The 17,381-nt window shown below is 36.8% G+C and overlaps 1 protein-coding gene across 1 annotated transcript in view; it reads left to right on the top strand.

The window, feature by feature from the left end:
* Positions 1 to 17,381, top strand: part of SPTLC3 (serine palmitoyltransferase long chain base subunit 3) — a 147,879-nt gene that overhangs the window by 30,364 nt on the left and 100,134 nt on the right. Inside the window, exons 3-4 of the mRNA XM_039874475.1 lie at positions 16,356 to 16,510; positions 17,087 to 17,235. Of these exons, the coding sequence (XP_039730409.1) occupies positions 16,356 to 16,510; positions 17,087 to 17,235 (304 nt within the window). The remainder of the gene's footprint in view (positions 1 to 16,355; positions 16,511 to 17,086; positions 17,236 to 17,381) is intronic.

Below are 17,381 nucleotides of genomic sequence, written 5' to 3'. Positions count from 1 at the left end.
AATTCTCTAGATTAGGTACCCTTCAGAAGAACTAAGGCAAGGGAGTTGAGCCTTCAATGATGATAGATGAGGGCTGCCACCAGAGGGGAATGTGGTCTTGAGCTGGGCAGCAACCTTCATTGAGCTGTCAGCCTCCAACACTCTCAGCTCACGGCCTGTACTGCAACACCTGTCACTACTGCTGTAAGAACTGCTGGAACCACCTCCCAGGGGGAGACATTATATTTAATAAATCTGTGTCTTTTATTTCTCTATAAAATAAGTTATGTCCTTCCTGTTTGATCTCTGTGAAGTGGAGATCAGTCAATTGACTCACCTTAGTAGATATTCCTTTTATATGGCACCCTTTAGAGATGTAGAGGCTTTCCAAGTAACAAGTTCTAATAAACTGCATTAGCTGCAAACATTTTTATGGGACTCATTCACTTCACTCTATCTTCAGACTGATTTTTATCCTCTTAATACTGCACCCAGCCCCATGTTTCTGAGAATATCCTTGCTCTGTATTACTAAGCTATCTGAGGGACATCTTGAATTCTTTTTCTGGAAACATGGAATGTGCTGCTTTTCAATAACTCATAGTTCTTTTTAGCAGAAATTAGCATTATTCTATTGTAAAAGGTGATCACTGGGAATGCATAATAGATTGCCCCATAAGACAAACCAACCATTGTTGATACCACGAAAGAGCACATTCATGAAGTGGTGGTAGACAAGAGTGATTATGTTTTTTAAATATCATAAATGGATATTCTTATTTACGATTATTCTCTTTAACTCTATATTCATTTAAAATTTTATCTTATTTTTGACAAAATTTTATATATTCAAGGTGTACGACATATTTTTATATACATAGTGAAATAATTGCTACGGTCAAACTAATGAACATGTCCATCTCTTCACTCCTTTTTTCTTAATCAAATATATCATTTATTAATCCAGTTTTCCTATTTTCCCTCTCACTGGGAAGACTTCTGTCATACCAGACTATCCATTCAAACCTAAGTGTTGCCCCAAATTTAGAATCTCTTTTTGCTTTTTTTTCCTTTTTGATTTCTAGCCCAAATTCCCTGAAATTGAATCCAAAACATGAAAGCTGTGCTTATCCTCTTTTTCGGAATCTCTTGATTTCTGATTCACTTATTATAAACTAAATAAAAAGAGTAGAAAAATCAAAATCTCCCTCTAAGAGAGCACTGAAAGCACTAGAGGCCTGGGGCACCTGGAACCTCCCATAGACTCCACTAACAGTCAGAAGACAGTGGCAAGGAAAAGGACAATACAGATATAAGGTTTAAATATTTTTGCTTATATTCTCCTTTTAAATCTTAATTTTGGGGTCACATATATTTTTTTAAGGCAACTTTAGAGTTGAATCACAGTTTATTAAAGACATATATAAATTACTTTCTCAATGATGTAATGGTCCAACTTCACAAAACCCAGAGGTGGATGTCAGTAAATATAATCAGATGGATGTCAAACATCATCAGAGGCTTTAAAAACTACATGCAAAGCCACATTTCTCAGTTCTTATGGTTTGGTAATGGGGTCAGCAAGACCATTCCAGATAGCACAAGCCTGTTATAAAATATTTTAATTGCAATTTCACATTCGCATTAGATCTAGATAGTTCTCAGTGCCCTTACAAGTAAACCCCAGACATTTCTGGCACAGCCCCAGAAATTTTTACTCGTACATAAAAGAAAGCAAATTGAGCAAGTTGTAGCTGTAGAAAAATTTAAGACACAACTCCAGATATTTGCATGAATTAAAACTTGCCCTTTTACATTATATTTTACATCTGATGCAACAGCAAGATTCACCCAGAGACTTTCTTCCAAGTAACTTGAAGGATGGGGCACACTAAGGCCACTGGATGTGTGATATGGTTTTGTCCAAAGCAAACAGATGGTTTAAGCACTGATCTTCCTGTTTGGACTTGGGTGGGTCCAATCTCAGAAAGCTTCATTGGGGCTTCCCTGGGAACTTAACATTTTAGCCAGCAGCTTGGAGGATGATAATATTAGAACAGTGCTTCTCAGTCTTGTCTACATATTGGAATCACTTTAGAAGCTTTAAAAGCAACTCATACCTGGGCCTTACCCACAGGTATTCTAATTTAATTGGTTCATCCTGCATCTTAGTTGGTGGAGTTTATAAAAGCTTCCCAGGTGATTCTCATGTATGACCCAAGTTGGAAACCAGTGTTTTAGAGCAATGCGTCTCAAACTTTTCTGTGCATACAAATGGTCTGGAGATCATGCAGATTCTCCTTTAATAGTTTTGAGGTGGGGCCGAGATTCTGCATCTCTAACAAACTCACAGGTGGTGCCAGTGCTGCTTGTCCAAGGACGAGACGTTGATTCTTACCATTATCATATGAGTGCTTATTAGAAATACAGAATTTCAGGCCAAGTCCAGAATTTCTGAAGCAGAATCTTTAGTTTATCATGATCCTCAGGTGATGTGGCCACACGTTAAATTGTGAGAAGCATTGCTATTCTAGAGGTTCTCAATATGAAGTTCAGTTATGACCTGTGTTCAGGTGTAAATAGTGTTCTGAGACTAAATTTCAATATGGTGGTGAACCCCGACACCAACAAGCAATTCTTGGACACTAGTAGGGTGTCCAGTAATTCAACTCAATTCTGATACTATCTACCCAGAGATAGAATCAGATTCAACAGGTTAAAGATTCGGTTCTACAAGACTGACACACCGTACCCTCCCTCGCCCCCTGCCCAACACACACACACACACACATGCCAACACACACACACACACACACACACACACACACACACACACACACACACACACATCATGCTTCAGATGCCAGGCACCAGCTTAACTTGTGCTCTGACTGGCTATAGATTGAAGGTTCTGATAATCCTTTCCTTGGACTTCAGACTCCAGTTGCAAGTCACGATTGTTACCTGTATTTCTGATTGACTGGCTATAAATCAGAATGTTCCAGACCCCCTCCTTGGGTTTGGTTAATTTGCCAGAGTAGCTCACAGAACTCACAGAAATGTTTTACTTTCTAGATCACTAGTTTACTGTAAAAGTATATAACTCAGGAACAGCCAAATTGAAGAGGTGCATAGGGCAAGGTATGTGGGATGGGGCATGGAGCTTCCATGCTCTCTCCAGTATGCCACTCTCCTGGCACCTTCATGTATTTACTAACGCATAAGTTTTTTGAACCCTATCCTTTTTAAAAATTAATTAATTAATTTTTTATGGTGACACTGGTTAACAAAATCCAATAAGTTTCGGCTGTATACTTTAACAGTAAGTCATACATATGTTTACACTGTGTTCACCTCCCATAGTTAGATTTCTTTCTGTCACCTCCCCCTTACCCTCTGGTAACCACTAGATTATTGTCCATGACCATGAGTCTCTGTTTATTTGTCCTGTTCATTTGTTGTTTTTAGGTTTATATCCCATGCATAAGAGATATCATGTTATTTTCGACTTTTTCTGTCTGGCTTATTTCGATTAGTATGATTATCTCGAGGTTCATCCTTATTGTCGCAAATGGCAGTATTTCGTCTCTTCTTATGCCTGAGTAATATTCCATTGTATATTTGTACCACAGCTTCTTTAGCCAATCATTTATTGTAGGACACTTTGGTTGCTTCCATGACCTGGCCACTGTGAATAATGCTGCTATTAACATCGGTGTGCAAATATCTTTTTGGATATGGGTTTTCAAGTCTTTGGAATAAATACCCAGTAGAGGGATTGCTAGACCATATGGTAGATCAATTCTTAGCTTTTTGAGGAAACTCCATACTGTTTTCCGGAGTGGCTGTACCAATTTGCAGTCTCACCAGCAGTGTAAAGGAACCCCATCCTTTTGAGGTTTTATGAATGTTTAATTACATAGTCATGATTGATTAAATCTTTGGCCAGTGGCAATTGATTTAAACTTCTGCCCCTCTCCCTGGAGGTTGAGGGGTAGGACTGAAAATTCCAACCCTGTTTGGGTCCTATCCTTAAGTATTTTTCAAAAGTCACCTCATTAATACTGCTCCCTGTTCCTGGAGGTCGTGATTCCTTCATTTTAAGCTCTTTCTGCTCCCTGTTCCTGGAGGTCGTGATTCCTTCATTTTAAGCTCTTTCATCCTCCCATACTCCCCCATTCTGCTTTTTCCTTCTCCTATTCAGGTTAAATTTCATGAACCTTTATACACCTTCAACTGGATTCACCACCATACTGATGGGTCTCCCTTTAAATTTAGGATCGCTAGCCTTGAGATGGCCTTCTGCTAATCACATCACATTACCTTAGTACATTTAATCAGCAGTTCTTCTAGATGACTATTTCATACTTTCTCCTTTTCTTCCCAACTTCCAACACTTCTTGACTTTCCGCTAATAATGTTGCTTCCTATTTCATCAAGGAAATAGAAAAAAGTCAGAACTTCCATATACTTCTTCAGCCACCACTTATCTGCACCTGTGCTCACACTCCTCACCTCTCCATACCTCTCATGACCATGGAGTAGATGTCTGGTCTCCTATGTAGGCCAAGCTTTCCACCTATACACTGGATCCCATTCATCAGCAATCACTCGTGATTGACATGTCCAAAGCTGTGTACTTGAGTTTTCCCTCCAAACTCATTCCTCTTAGTCTTTCCCATCTCAGTAAATGGCAACTCCATCAGTCCAGATATTCTGGCCAAAAAACTTAGAGTCATCCCTGACTCTTTTCTCACATCTGTCCACAAATACTACCAGTTCTATGTTCAAAATGTATTTATTTTTCAACTATTTCTTACCACTTCTGCTGCTAATGGCTTTGTCCAAACAACCATCTTCTCTTTCCTAGATGTACCCTGCTTCCACCCTTGAATCCCATAGTCTCTTCTCAATTACCAACCAACATGTTTCCTTTAAAACTTAAGTTAGGTCACATGGCATCTCTAGGCAAAATCCTATAATGCCTTCTCTTCTCACTCAGAGTAAGAGCCAGCTAGCGAAGGCCCTGTGGAACTCAGCCCCTTCTTACATATCTACCTTCATCTCCTCTGCTTCTTGGCTCTCTCACTGTGCCTCAAACACCTGCTCTCCTTCACTCTTTCCCAAGAACTGCTCACATTTACCTACCTCAGGGATTTTTCTTGTTTTCCCCTCTTCCTGGAATGGTCTTCCCTTAGGTATCAGCACAATTCACTTCCTCACTTTCTTGACTTAAATGTCACTAAGAAATCAATAGCTTTAAATGCAGCAGAAATCACTGGCCAGTGAAATATCCAATCTCCCCAACTAGGCTTGCTTCCAAATACCTTTTAGCTGCTTCTAAAAAGCAAATGCATCCTTACAAGGGATGGATATTTTTCACAATTGCATCTAGCCGAAGAGCATGTGCCATAGGTTGGGAAAATAATTCCAAAATCAAATTCTAGAAATATAATGTAAAATAAGGCCATCAGTAAAATCAGATCACAACCTCCCCACAGTAAACACTCAGGTCAACATATATTTGAGTATAAATATTCAAATATCTAAATAAATATATGCATATGTACACATATATGTATATACATATGCATGCACAGCTATTTTCTGGTGTATCATAAAAAAAGTTAGTCAAATCATTTTTTTAAATTCTTTTTGTATAATATAGACCTCCCTGCTTCCCTTAGCAAAGAGGAATCTTCAGAAGTAAGCGGGGTTGATTGATTTTGTTACAGTAGAGCTTCGTTAATGCATATACCAACTAGTACTAAGCCAATGTGAGGAATATATAACAAGCCCTAATGAAGAGACCATCCTCAAAGTCATGTCTTTTTTCCTTTTCCTTTTTATTTTGGAAATAATGAGTAAAAGTAATCTTTTTGTGCATCTTTTCTGTCTTTTTGTGTCCTTAATTACACATATGTTCATTTGCACTTACTCTGTCTTTTCCTTAACTTAAATGAGATCATATCATACATATTGGGTGACTTGCTATTTTTACCTAACTTTATGCCTGGATATTTACATACCAGTATAGGACTACCCCATTCCTTTTAATAATTGCATGATTGTGTTACATAATACAGATATATGATTATTTCTTTATATTCCCACATTGTTATTATTGCAAATAATTATTTAATGAGCAGCATATGTATTTATTTGAGGATAATTCCTAGAAGTAAATTTCTGAGTCCAAGAAATGTATATTTTAAATTCTGAGAGATTGGCAAATTTGCCTTTCAAAAACGGTTACCTATCTAGACTCTAGTCAGCAGTACCTGACAGTGCTTATTTCCTTAACAGCACTTGATATGTTGATGTTATCAACATATTTTTTTATTTTTGTCAATCTGATAGGTAAATATATTTTTGTTCTTATCTTAACTTGTATTTTCCTGATTAATAATGAGATTGAGTTTCTTTTCATATGATTATTGGTCATTTATACTTGCTCCTCTTGAACTGCCTATTCATATCCTTTGCCCAAAATTTTATTACATTTTTTCCTTACTGATTTAGAATGCTTTCTATATATACTTATATCAATACTTTGTAGGTTAAATGTATTTTAAATATTTTTCCAATTCTGTTTCTTGGCTTTTAATTTTTTCTCTATTATAGCCATACATACATTTTAAATTTTAAGTCATATGTATCAAACATTTCTTTTATGTTTTCTTTGTTGTTGTTTTTGTTATTTTTGTTGTTATTTTTTTCCTTTGAGGAGGGGGAGTCAATTATGTATAGGAAGGAATTTTTTATCTTAAATTTATAAGAAACTTTCCTATAATTTCATTCAGTATTTTTATGATTGGGGTGTTTATTTACATATTTAACCCATAAATCAATCTGAAGCTTATTCCTATCTGCTGTGTGATATAGGAAGACTTTTTAAAAGAGATTTTTAAATTGTCTCAATATCATTAATTGAATACTTTTTTTAATCCACTGATTTGAAATATTGATCTATTTGTCTAATTTTCAGGTAAATACACAAGTTTTTTGCAATTTTGAAAGATTTTTTCCTGTGTACATTTTAGAATTATTGGGTATTGAATTTTAAGAAAAGAAACTGTTGCCATTTTAATTAGCAAAACATTAAATTAAAAAAAATTATTCTATTTATTGGGGTAACTGGTTAATGAAATTATATAGATTGCAAGTATACAATTCAATAATACGCCATATACATACTGCATTGTGTGTTCACCACCCAAAGTTACACTTCCTCAATCACCATGTATTTGACCTCCTTTACCCTTATATATCTCCCCTACCCCGTTTCCCTCTTGTTACCACTAAACCGTTGTCTGTGTCTATGAGTTTTTGTTTATCTTATTCATTTGTTGCGTTCAGTTTTACATTACACCTACGAGTGAAACTATATGGTTCTCATCTTTTTCTGTCTGACTAATTTTGCTTAGCATGATAATCTCATGATCCATCCATGTTGTCGCAAATGATAATATTTTATCTTTTCTTATGGCTGAATAATATTCCATTGTATAATGCGTACCACATCTTCTTTATCCAATCATCTGTCAAAGGGCACTTCAGTTGTTTCCATGTCTTGGCCACTGTGAATAATGCTGCAATGAACATCGGGGTGCATACTAAATTTATAGGTATAGATCAACTATGGAAAACTTGACATCTTAATATTTAGTCTTCTCATTCAGAACTATGATGTGTCTCTCCATTTATTTCTTATGTTTTTAAATAAAATTTTATAATTTTCTTTATTCTAAAGTTCTATCATTTTCTCTTATAATTTACTCATAAAATCATTACTTGGGTACAATTTTATTTTTTATTGTGGTGATATTTAAATGTGGTCTTTTTTCCTATCCCATATTCTAATTAGTTATTGATGGCATATAGAAAAGGTATTGATATTTTCATATTAATTTCAGATGTTATCACCTTAATGAAGTCTCTCCTTAGTTGTTAGTTTCTTAAATAGTTGTATTGCAATTTCTTATAATTTTCCATGAGTACTGTGAAAAACTATATATTGTTTTTTTAGGTCCATTACAACAAATTTGTTAATTATGCTATTTGAATCCTGTAGGCTTACTTAATTTTTGTCTACTCAAGCTTATAATTTCTGAGAAATGTGCATTAATGCCTTCCACTGAGACTGTGGATTTGTTAGGTTTTTCTTTTTCTTTTTTTTAAATGTATTTCTATGTAACTGGCAGATATTTAAAAGTCCATGGCCCCTATAGTTCTCAGTGGATTTTTCCTTTTATCATGCACTTATCTTGTACTCTATTTTCCCTGATAATAATATTTATACATTTATCTTTTGCCAAGAGTCATTTATTTATTTTCAGTCTTCATCATTTTCAGAAAATGCATCTCTTATAAGGAGCATATAGATTTATTTTTATAAGAAATGTGAAAGCTTCTATATTTTAATAAGAATATAAATTATGAACAGTTACTTGAACCATATAAAATTGTTTTTATAGGTCAAAAACAGTCAATCATTAGCAATTCCATAGAGTTGAACCTAATATTTTAATTACTTGTGTGTTTAAACTTATCTTGGCCATCTTTATATTTTACATTCATATTTTCTGTTGGTCACTTATTTTCTATTTTAATTATTTCTCCTTTCATACCTTTAGTACTTTTGATTGAGTTTTCTTTGTTCTGCATTTTTTTTTTCCTTTTCACTGTTAGGAAGATGTATACAGAATTTTCCCCTACTACTTTTTAATAGTCCTCTTTGAATATTTAACACATATATTTAGAAATTTAGATATCATTATTCAATAACTAGAGTCTTCTCCTAGACAGGAGAATTCAATAAAGTTTCACTTTCTTTCTCCCACATACCCATTCTCCAGGTTGACATTTATTCATTAATTTTTCATTTCTGTTTCTTTATATTAAAACTACTTGGGCCAAATTATATTCCTCTGCTCACATATATAAAACTACTTGGGCCAAATTATATTCCTTTACTCACTATTTTTCCTGGCATCTCTTGTCTTCTTCCTTAGTTATTTCATTATTTTTGTTGAGGTGCATGCTCAGTTATTACAGAAAATGCCTGTGGAAGTTAAACTCATGATTCTTTTCATATATTGAAATGTTTTTATTTGGCTTCTCATTTGATTGTTGGCTTGGCCGAGTACAAGGTTTTAAGTTCAAAATAAATTTCCTTCACAATCTTTTACACCACTGCTACCTAGTAAAAGTCCAAGCAATCTCTTATTCCCTTGTATACAAACTGCCTTTCCCCCTTTTTCTGAACATTTTTAAGATTTTTTTTCTTATCCTTGGAGATCTGAATTTAACCAGGATGTATCCTGGTATGAGTTTTTTACTTATTTGCTCCATTCAGTACCTGATAGCTTATTAACGTCTTGGGATTCAAACATTTTTTCCTTTCTGGAATTTTCTCCCTCCTCCTTCTCTTCCTTCACCTGCTTTTCTTCAGCTTCCACTTCTCCTCCTTCTATTCCTCCTTTTAATCTTGCAACTCCCATTAGGGAGATTTTGGACCTTCTTATCTGAATCTGTTCTTTAAATCTCTTGACTTTTCCTTCATATTTTCTTTTCTCTGTCCTGTCTCATTATGGCTTGGAAAAATTAGTCAATTTGCTATTCTAGTTTATTAATTTACTTTTCAGCCATGTTCATTATGCTTTTAAGTATTTCATCTTTTTCAAGGATACATCGTTTTGTTGTATCTCTCTAAAGATGTTATGTATATATAATTCTTTTTCTGTTTGCTCTATTAAGTCTTTTTACTAGATGTTAATTCTTCTGCTCATTGAATTTGGTGCATCTTGTTACGCTAGTTTTCCTTAAATAGTAGTGACACTTTGTATCATGCTCATTTTTTATTTAAGAAGACTTACTTGCCCACATATTCACCTATCTTGGGTGATTATAGAAGAGAAATAAAATGAGTTGCCAGGATCAGTGGCTTGTGTTCTAGCTGTGTGGGCTCCCCACTTCTCTACATGGGAGTACTGCTCTTCTGTTCAGCTCTTGTTGCCTACCACATGCTTTGTCCTGTGGACAATATTACCACTTCTGACCCTTTAACCTAATAAAAGGAAGACAAAGAGATCTAGCTTTCTAGTTATTCACCCTGAGTATCAACTTCTTGCCAGTATTGACTCTCAGCATGAAACTCCCTTATAGGTAGCTTATGTCCACACCAGTCTTCTCTGCAAATGTTTCAGAGCTATGATTTTTTATGGTCTTATTTCTCCATTGATCAGATCTTATTTATGTTCTACCTTTTGTGATCCTTCAATATTTCTGACTCATTAATGATACTTGATTGTCTTTCTAGGCATTTTTAAGTTTATTTTGTTTTTATATTGCAATTTTATTTTTTACAGTTGGCATGAAATATTATATTAGTTTCGGGTGTACAACATAGTGATTAGACAGTTACACAACATACTAAGTGACCACCCTGATAAACCTAGTACCCATCTGACACCATATATAGTTAATACAATATTATTGACTGTATTCCTTATGCTATACTTTATATCCCCATGACTATTCTGTAACTACCAGTTTGTACTTCTTAATTCCATCCCCTAAGTTAATTGATCATTCTTATAACCAACGTTTTCAACTCTGCATCTGGTAGATCGCTTGTATTCATTTCGTTTAGTTCTTTTTCTGGAGATTTGTTCTGATCTTTCATGTGAGACACTTTTCTTTGTCTCCTCATTTTGGCTGCCTCCCTGCATTTGTTTCTATGTTTTAGGTAGAGCTACTAAATCTCCCAGTCTTCGTAGAGTGGCCTTCTATAGGAGGTGTCTTATGAGGCCCAGTAGCACAGTCTCCCTGGTCACTTGAACTAGGTGCTCCGGATGTGCCCTTGTGTAGACTGTGTGCCCTTCTGTTGTAGTTGAGCCTTGATTATTGTTGGCACATCAATGGGAGGGATTGACCCTCGGGTTGATTGGTTGTGAGAACTAGTCATGACTACATTGGAGGAGATGTTGTGCAGGGGCTAACCTTATGGAGTAGGATTTTCTTTAGCAAAGCTCTGGTGACTGCTGAGTCTGTCCTTTGGGTGTGTCATTTGTAGAGGTGAATAGGTGGTTCTCTGCTGTGGTCTGAAGCTTGCCACTGGATGTGTTGGTTCAGGGCCTCTTGTGAGGGGCTCTGGTGCAGGCCCAAATCAGCCATTGTCTTTGTCCTGCCTGAAGCCTCATGGTATGAGCTACAAAATGATCTGCAAATGGTTACCATTTGTGCTGGACTTGGAAGTGCCTGGGAGAGACTAAGCTACAAACTGAGGCCGGCTGGCACTAGTGCTGGGCTTGGGGCTGCTTAGCAAGAGGTATAGGACACATCAAGGCCAGCTTGTTAGGGATTGGTGAACTTTTGAGAGATTTTAGGAAATCCCATAACATGAGCCAAGACAGGCCATTTATATGGAAAAGCCACTAAAAGTGGCGTGGGTGGGCCTGCAAGTTGGATAGGGCAAGGTCTCAGGGAATCACCAGAGAGGGATCAATTAGGTTGGCTAGGTTGATGGAGACTCAGATATGGTGCCTGTAGGAGGGCTCAGCAAAGGAACAATGGCTTCTGTCAGCACTTCTGTCTGAGAGAAAGCTCCTCCTCCAACCCTCGCTCTGAATGAAGCCAGCCAATTCAGTTCCTGAGCATATATGTCCCTGGCACATTTCAAGCTGCTGCTCCAGTGCTGGAGTTCAGAGTGAATGAGCCCATCAGCAAGTAAGTTTATGTGCAGGCCCTTTAAGAGGAACACCTGAAACTCCAGCTGCCCTCTGTTTCATTTGGACACAGTCTCTGCTGGTTTTTACAGCCAGAAGATATGTGGACTTCTGTCCCCAGCACTGGAACCCTAGGGTAGGGAGGCTGATGAGGGCTGAGGATCCCTTGCTCTTTAGGGTGTACTTCCACAGCTGAGATAGCCCTTGTGATCTTTAACCGCCACACTTGGATGTAGGACCATCTCATTCTGTGTCTCTGCCCCTACTATCAGGCTTGAGGTGGTTTCTCCTGTATATCCTTTGTTATAGAACTTCTGTTCAGCTAGATTTCAGGCGATCCTCAATGTAGTTTAGTTGTAATTTTGACGTGGTTGTGGAGGAAGCCAGCACAGAATTTACCTACTTTGCCATCTTGACTAGTAGCCAAATTTATTTTGTTTTTAAATTTGCTTTTAAATCTATTTTTTGTCACTTCACAGGACCTTTAGATGAATGAAGAGATACATACAAGCACCGAGTATGCCATCTTTATTCAACCGCCCTCTAATTTCTTAATAAGAAAAATTAAATGTAGCCATTTTACTTTGTTTCTCATACTTCAAAGAACTGTTTATAATACAGTTACCCTTTTTAACAACAACAAAAACACAAACGTATTTTATTATTATAAAATGGCTGTTTCCCAAAAGGAAATAATGATATAAAATTAAATATTAGGTGAGAACAGAAGTGTCAATGTAGGGACAAATGAATAACTAGTGTTTGATAATGATTCTTTCTCTCTTTACAAGTCCATGATTCTATTTGCTAATGAATGGGCCTGTACTGAAATCAAATAAGAAGAGGGACACTTCCAAATCTGGTGGTATTTTTTACAATAGGCCGTGGATATGTTCTCTTCAGTTCCTTATAAACACTTGGCCCAGCAGCATGATTTATTGAAAAGAGCATTGGTTTTACAATGAAGTACAATTCTCAATTTGTCCGCTAAAAGTTTCTGCCTTTCCATCGACTTGTCTATAAAACTTGGTTAGAAATATCTGTAACACTTAGAAAATTATAAAGTACCCTGTAAGCTTAAAAGTGGAAAAAAGAAGATTGACATATTGCAGAAGAAACAGCCATTTTTGTAGCTGCATTTTTAGGCTTTGCTCAATCCCCCACACCCTACCCCTAGAGTGATTGTATCCTTATAGCCTGGGATTTACTCTCACATATAGTCATTTGTGTCAGGAAGAAGAATAAAGAGTAAGTAGGTTATGTGACAAGTTAAATCTACAGATAGATAGATAAAGATAGTGCAATGCCATTGCAATGCTATCCTATTACAATGCTTCTGTTTTGCAATATCTAGTCCAGGTTCATTTTCTGGTATAGTTAAAATGCTGTGGGAGGCTTACTTGAGACTAGAGGACACTGACCTATTGAAGGTGTTGACTGTTCCTGAAGAAACCTCTCTGATGCTCAAAGGAATGGGGTGGGGTGAAAATCCACCCATGCAGAGGTAGGAAGCCTCAGAGGTGCAGAGGAAGAGGAGGAGGATGCCCCCTTTTAAGCAAGGCAGTTCTTTTCTGGACCAGATCTTGAATTCTAAGTATGTTTCCAAGCTTAATTTTCCCTCTCAAAAACATGTAGACTGCCAAGTTTGATTTTCAGATCTGGGTTAGCACTCACATTCTCCACAAAGTAATGGCTCTATGTGGTTAAAAAGCTTGCCATCTATTTTACAGAGAAGTTTCAAATACCTAATTAATAAAAATTTCTTTTGAATGTGAAGGCCATTCTCTAACAGAAAGTCTCCTCTGATCCTGCAGAATTAGTTAGAATCTCTGTATCCTGCCTTACAAGCATTTATCTCAATTAAGAGCTAGCTGCCGATTTCCTCATAGGTAAAAGAATTTGGCTCTCTGAGCCAGGAGCCAGAAAGGTTGAGCACTTCTCCTCTCAGGAGACCACGAAGGCACATTTTTATGAAGCATCAATGGTGGGAAGCTCTGGGTTGTTTTCTCAAGTCAATACCAAGTTCCTTATGATGAGTGGACACTCCTCTATGGTCTGGCTATCATTTGGCCCTAGTTTTCCATGTTGTGGGTCATATTTTTTGCTATCATTGGTGTTTTAGATGGAAGCATGTGCCAGCCTAAGGTCCCTCTGAAGTGACTGCTAGGATAGTGAATGAAGCAGGAGGTTGACCTGAATTCAAGTCATTCACTTTGCTATGTCTGATTTTTCTCACATGTCAAATGGGTATTTGAACCCTATGATTTCAATGTCTATTCTGCCCTGGTATCTTATACATCTTGTGGTTCTATGTCTGAAATTAATTTTGTTTTAATAATATAGACATAATTTTTTGGTTCTTTTCTATAAAAATATTTGTTTTTCTAAATCAGCTATTAAGTTTTCTCCTAAACCAATTGTTAACTTTTTTTCTGAGTAAGATTTCTTATAAAATCTAAAGCTATAATTTCATTCAGAGTCCAGAAAAATTATTTACAGACATACTTGTCTCTTTTTTCTGATAGGATGAGTTTATATGATGTATTTCAAATTAAAAAAAATAGAAATAGAACGATACAATGTTTGGTGATATAGAGTATTTTGCTGACCAGTAAATAGTCTGAAAAAATATTATTAAATCAAAGAGGAAATATTTGAAAAAGTATTTTTCTGGAATTACACAATCTCTTTTCTCTCAAAAATATGTCCATTTTCCTACTAGCACATAAAAAGGTATAATTGTAGCTTTAAAACATAACAAAACCTGTATCAGAATATTTAACTATTTGAGAGCAAATGCATTTGGTATGAGATTTACAACTTATAAATGTAACCAGTAGAGTAGCCAAATCATTCTTCAGATTTGCATGCAATAGATAGCCCCAGTATGTGATGCTGAACATTCTTTCTTATAGATAATCACAATTTCCCCCTAGAAATGATGCAATTGTCACTGGAAACCAGATGGTAAGTAAAGCAGCAAAAAAGACTGTGGCTTGGATGCAGTTACCAGCCATCAAAACTTGCAGATTCTATATATTTTCCTCTGGAATGAACCAGCTCAAGAGATGACTGGGCCAAACCAGTAGCACAAGTAGGTCTTCCACAAAACCCTTCTCCATGGTTCTCCTAGTTCTCTCAGAAAATCAGCTTTGTTTCACAAGGGGAAGGAGAGCAATGAATTCAGAGGATGGACAGGAGAATGAGAAAGCTTACTCTCAATTATTCAGTGGCTCCCCATTGCCTCCAGGATAATGTGTAAGTTCTTCATTTGGACACTTAAGGCTTCCACTTTCTGTGTCCAGCTGACATTATAGCCTCACCCACACCACAGGGAATAGTAGGGATAGGATCAGAAAGGTAATAAGGAACCAAACCAGTCAAGACCTTGGCTTTAACTTCGAGTGAGGTGGGAGCCATTATACGTTCTGAGGAAACAGTAACAAAATCTATCTTAGTTTTATTCGGTTAATGGACAGTTGGTCCTGTACAAAATGTCCATGGAGACAATTGGTCCATGCTAACTGTCCTTGATATTTGGTCTTAACCAACACATCCATGCTTAGAAAATGTCACCAGATTCAAATAGCCAATAACATCTATTTCTACTTTTGGCTTACAAGATGCATACATTAAAAACCCTATCATGTTGTATTGCTAAAATAACCCTTTTCGCCTCAGTAACTTAGCTAGTAATGGCACATGGGATATGGTAGATGAACTGGAGTGGACCAAATGTCTCCATTGAAGTTTTGGTACATGACCAAATGTCCTGCAAGGGTTTTAGTATTACTCATTCTTCTTAAATATACCCTACATTTCCATCATACAGATCCCTTCATCCTGAGTGCCCTCTTCAAGCATCCCTACCCATAGCAATCTCATTCTACTTTCAGTATCCCTCCTACATAAAGTCACCTTGATTCCTCCAGAAAGATATATCTCTCCCTCTGGTTCTAGTCTTATAAATGCCCAAAGAACTTGGCATAAGCCAAGGTTTTGCATGTTATGCCTTATACTAACTCTTAGGAGTTAGATGACAACATAGATGTCTTGCTTTGAGCTTCAGCTGGATTGCAAACCCCTCAGGCATGAATTACATTTTATAGAGTAAACCAGTGCCATTATTTCAATCATGAGAAAAGCCAAGTGCCTCCACAAACTCAACTCAGTTTCTAGGCCCTCAGCTATTATGACACCTACCTACAGATTTGCCAACGGGTACAAAGTTCAAGTTCATGTACATTTTTAAAAACACAATGAGTAAAGATATTCATGTTTTAAAAAGTTAAGACCAAATTATCATTTAACCAACTTCTTCCAACTAAACTGCTTTGGACACCTATCGTTACCCTTCAGATGGAATTCTGCAGAGATTTATTGTCTCCACCTCTACTTTGAGACTTGTATTGTGCTGTCATCTTTGTTATATTTATTTGCCACATTTTTTTACTTACCCCACTGAAATGTAAGTTCTTTGGGGATGGAGGCCTCACTGAGTTAGTTATGGATCCCACTGGTTCCCTTACCCAGGGACCCTTACTCAAAAAATATTTGGAGATGGAATATTTGCATGGCTCTTCCAGCCTTCAATTGCAAATGAAATACAAAAGGCGACCAAACATAAACTTCTGCCTCTGTTATACAGGATTTTGTGCCACTGTATCAAAACTTTGAGAATTTTTACACACGGAACCTTTACATGAGAATCAGAGACAACTGGAACCGGCCCATTTGCAGTGCCCCAGGAGCTCTGTTCGATGTGATGGAGAGGGTATCAGATGACTACAACTGGACATTTAGGTGAGGCATCCATCTGGAGGGGTTTGGTTGGAAGAAAATCCTTTCTGGGAAATCCTAGCCTGGACACCAGATTACAGACCTGAACAACTAAAGGATGGAAAAAGCTAGTCTCTCATCATTCAGTCTTTTGCAAGCCATTATAAGCCAGTGGGGGAAGTCATAGTAATTAAGTTGCTAAGGGTGGCTTGTTTATATTGCAATTTAAGTGAGATCTGTGTCAGAAGGTACAGGATACAGAGCAAGCCAGGAAGAGCCCTTTTCAGCTTTATTAATAAATTATACCCCCCTACTTCTTGCTGAAGGAGACAGTGATGGCTGTGGCTGTTTCTCGTTTAAAAGGTTCTTGCTGGAATTTAAACTGAAGCATAGGTGTCATGACTCAGTAAACCTTTTTCCAATACTCCACCCAGTTTCATTATGGGGATACTCTCCTCTAATGGCAAACCATTTTGTTGTCAAAAAGAAAATATATGACTTGGGCCAGATCCAAGATCTTTTTGTAAGAGTCTTTTATGAGGCACTAGAATGATATTAAATGACAAAGCCCTTTGTGCTAACCTGACCTTTTCTCTGCAGGTTTACTGGAAGAATCATCAAAGATGTCATCAACATGGGCTCCTATAACTTCCTTGGCCTGGCAGCTAGATACGATGAATCTATGAGGACAGTGAAGGATGTTTTAGAGTCGCATGGCGTAGGTGTGGCCAGTACCAGATGTGAAATGGGTATGTATATTCACTATTTTGAAATTTTTTCCAGTGGGTATCATGACTACTTCTCAAATCTAGGTCATATTTAGACTTTGTGCCTCAAAAACCTATTATAAAATGCAAAACAGGAAAAAGTAGATTAAAATCTTTTTGGAAATTTC

Source organism: Pteropus medius, unplaced genomic scaffold (assembly GCF_902729225.1).
Source record: "Pteropus medius unplaced genomic scaffold, Ma_sr-lr_union100, whole genome shotgun sequence".
NCBI lineage: Eukaryota > Metazoa > Chordata > Mammalia > Chiroptera > Pteropodidae > Pteropus > Pteropus medius.
The sequence above is the reverse complement of the archived record's forward strand: the minus strand, read 5'-3'. Positions and strand labels throughout refer to the sequence as shown.